The 3,651-nt window shown below is 55.6% G+C and overlaps 2 protein-coding genes across 2 annotated transcripts; one reads left to right on the top strand and one right to left on the bottom strand.

Moving 5' to 3' along the window:
- PG994_009087 (cytochrome p450 domain-containing protein) lies at positions 1-1,389 on the bottom strand (the record flags this gene model as incomplete). The annotated part of the gene is made up of 1 exon (XM_066860496.1): positions 1-1,389. One exon carries the CDS (start codon positions 1,387-1,389, stop codon positions 1-3), a length of 1,389 nt encoding a protein of 462 aa, XP_066714085.1.
- Positions 1,390-2,435: 1,046 nt separating this feature from the next.
- Positions 2,436-3,384, top strand: PG994_009086 (Short-chain dehydrogenase/reductase ATR10; the record flags this gene model as incomplete). The annotated part of the gene is made up of 3 exons (XM_066860495.1): positions 2,436-2,717; positions 2,785-3,120; positions 3,217-3,384. 3 exons carry the CDS (start codon positions 2,436-2,438, stop codon positions 3,382-3,384), a joined length of 786 nt encoding a protein of 261 aa, XP_066714084.1.
- Between the last annotated feature and the right edge of the window lie 267 nt (positions 3,385-3,651).

The raw sequence follows: 3,651 nt of genomic DNA, 5'->3' as shown, positions 1-3,651 counted from the left end.
TCATACACCCCTTGGTTGGACCTTGACCTGGAAATCCACGGGCCTGAGGTTGAAATGCCCGTCCTGCGCCAACTCGTACCCAGAGTCGACAGCCTCGAAGTCCACCTCCCTAATCAGCTTGGTCAAGACCACCATGTTCCACAGCCATGCGTAGTGCTTGCCAATGCACTCCCGCTTCCCGTTCCCGAACCACTTCTTCACCCCCTCCGGCAGCTTTGCGAAAGACTGGCCGGTCATGCGCTCAGGCTTGAACTCCAGCGGGTCCGAGAAGACGGTGGGATCGCGGTTGACCCCCGCCAGCACGATGATGACGGGCTGCGAGGGGGCGATGGCGTACTTCCCACCGGCGAGCAGCACGGGGCTCTTGTCGTCTGTGTTGCTGCGGGGCAACGGCTCGATGTTGAACCCGGGGGCCGCAAACGAGAGGCGCAGCGATTCCCGTACGATGCCCTCCATGTACTCTAGGTGGGCGAGGTACGTGTACTTCAGCGCCTGGCCGATTCCCACAACCTCGTCGATCTCTCGGCGGGCGGCCGCGATCACAGCGGGGTTGTTGACCAGGAAGTAGACCGCCGTGCTCAGCAGCGCCGGCGCGGTGCTGCTGCCGATAGGCATCGACACTATCTCGTCGACGACTTGGGAGCTTGTGAGCTGCTTCCCCGTCTGGGGATCCTTCGCGTTCATCATGGCTGCGAGCAGATCTTGCCTGTCAGTGGGGTTCATCTTGCGATGCTTCACAAGAGCATCGCCATACGCGCGCATCGTGTCGATACCCCGTTGGAACGTCCGCCCATAGATGAGCCAGTTGAGCAGCCAGGGCCGGGTGGGCCGTCTCATCGCCTCTCCTGTCGAGACGTCCATCGCCTGGATCATGGGGTGTTCCTTGCCGGTCAGACAGCCCAGTTTCTTCCCGAACAGGGTCAACGTGGTAGCTTCCAGGTTGAGCCTGTTAAGCTCCGAAAGCACAGAGACCACGTTATTGTTGGCTCCGAGATTGTGCCATTTCGCAATCAGCTCGTCCGTTGTCTCGCTCATTTCAGGGAACCTTTCCGCGATGGAGGTGGGCGATAGGTTGGGCGCGATGATGCGATGCGCGATGCCCCAGCTCTCCTCGTGATCGAAGGCTGTGAACAAAGCATCGTGGACAGCCTGGCGGATTTCAACAATGGGGCCCCCAACATACTTGCGAAACCTCTTCTCATCGCACAGTTCTTCGGCCAATGCGGCACCTGCAACGAAGACGATGGGATGACCGAGGACTTTGATCTGGAAAATCTCTCCGTACTTTTCCGACAGCTTCTTGAGCGACGCCCAGGTATTGCTCGAGTCCACATCAAATATATTTCCCAAGATCGGGATTCCAGGGGGCTGAGGTATTGGGAGAGACATGTCTGCCACCCGACGTGATGTGTGCTAGGGTATTGGATCTTCGAGGGCTTTGTTTCTGTCTCGTTATGTTTCTAGACAGACCAGAGCCTCGTAACGATGCGGAAAGGTCCAGTATGCTGGCCGTCTCCTGGCCTGGCAGGTTGGGTTTCTTAAATTGAACACCATGCTTTTCTCCTCCCATTGTCGCTGGTGGCGCCATATACGTCACAGTAGACTGGTGGATTGCTTTTTGTCTCATTGCGGCAACCAATCAATGCTTGACGAAAACTCGCATGCCACTGGAGCACCGCGCATCTCCAGCTGTGATACGGTACTTATGCGGCCTACGACGATGATCCCGCGATCTACTAGAAAAGCGGCCACCCTTCTACACTCCATGAACTAGTCGAGCAGCCCTCAAGGGGCGTGCACGCATGTAGCCGTATATCGGTTATGTTGATCTTCACAGCGGTAATGCGGAGTCGGCTTTTGAGGCGTCGAGCTTGGGTGGTAGTTACACTGGCCCCTGCGACTCTTCAATCCTGCAAACGCCATGACACCAATGTCCAAGTTTCTGGCTTGCCTTAGAACCTTCATTCGTATGTTATTTTTTCCGGGTTGGGGGTCGCCCAATAGAGTCTATCACTATCACGAATACATGTGATCTGGCATATATAACAAACATGTCGAGTGGGTGTTGACAGTGTGCACATACAGAGGGGTAGTTCAGTCAACTACAGATCAGAACATCAACGCGGGACCGGTTAATGTGCGTTGAGGAAGGACATAGTGATGGATGCGAGAGCTAAAATCACTGGCTTGGCAATTTGACGTCTGCCATCGGGCCAGGCTTAATTCCGGATTCAAATCCGACAGCTTAAGACCATTATCCCCACGAACCTACCTACCTATTAATCCGGAGAGGAATGAATGTAGTGTGACACCATCTTGCCGCAGATTCCAGGAATCAAACCAATCTTTATAAAATGGGCGTTCTCCTGCTGGGACGATGTTGCTGCTCTGTGACAAGACCAACCAGAGCCTCAACCCCCTCCTGAGAAACGAACATGGCAGCATTGACCAAGGAAGTGGCACTCATCACCGGTGGCAACACGGGCCTCGGCTTCGAGTGTGGCAAGAAGCTTCTACGAGAGCATGGCGGCCGAGTCCATGTCGTGATAGGAAGTCGTACTCTTGCGAAAGGAGAAGATGTCATCCGCGCCCTAAAAGCGGATGGTCACCAGGGTGTCGAGTCTGTCCAACTGGACGTCACCAGCGAGGACTCGGTAGCCCAGGCTGCTGCGACCATCGCCGAGAGACACGAGAAGGTCGACGTACTTCTGGTGAATGTGAGCCCACGCACCATGCCAGCCAGGTTCCATTGCGTGTCTTGACGGTCCGTTACTGATGCCGTAGCGCGTGCGTGCTCAGGCCGGCATCGCACCGGACATTGATTACCCAGACCGCAGCGCCATGTCCTTGGGCGACCTCATCATGCTGGCGACGAAGACCAACGTCGCCGGGGCCGCGGCGACCGTCGAGCACTTCGTCCCTCTTTCCAAGGCAGACAACCCTCGCGTCGTCTTCATGAGCACCGGCGCTTCCAGCATGCTCATCACCCACGACCGCGTGGGCCTGACGCAAGACTTCCCGGCGTACAGCGTCAGCAAAGCCGGGCTTAATATGCTGATGTTTTGCTACTATCACCGTTTTCCGCAGTGGAAGATCAACGCCTGCAGTCCTGGGTTCCGGGTCATTGTGCACTGTCTGTCCTTTGCCTCACCGGCCCTTTTCTTCCTCTTCAGGAGCCGAGAAGCAATCACAGTGCACTGATTCAATTTTATGCAGGCGACGAAGCTGAACCATTTTGGGCACAACCCGTATGGCCAGGTGCCAGGACCGCTCGAAGAGGGGCCGGTGAATGCAGTGAGACTGATGCTCCTTGGGAAGGATGGCGAGAGCGGTACACATACCCAGTTTAAGGGCGAGGCTGATTACGAGACTGTGCCGTGGTAGTAATCTCGCTGTAACTGTCGACTCACCTCGCAAGGGCGAGTCAGCCATATGGACACTTCCTTGTTGGCTGTAATGTCACAATATGGAATTCCCTTGGATGAACTGGTGATAGTAGTTCGGTCTCGCAACCCTTATGTCTATGGTAACAGTATCCACGCGTACATCCTCGCAGTTCGCTAGCAATTCACATATGTTGTTGTTGCGTTCTAGAGCCTTGGAAAGACACCCCTATTCAGAAATGCGAAGAATGCTGACGAGGCTTCCGCG

Source organism: Apiospora phragmitis (genome assembly GCF_038363925.1).
Source record: "Apiospora phragmitis strain CBS 135458 chromosome Unknown utg000008l:1.0-3514335.0:1.0-3519231.0, whole genome shotgun sequence".
NCBI classification, from domain to species: domain Eukaryota; kingdom Fungi; phylum Ascomycota; class Sordariomycetes; order Amphisphaeriales; family Apiosporaceae; genus Apiospora; species Apiospora phragmitis.
This window is presented reverse-complemented; position numbering and strand designations above follow the sequence as displayed.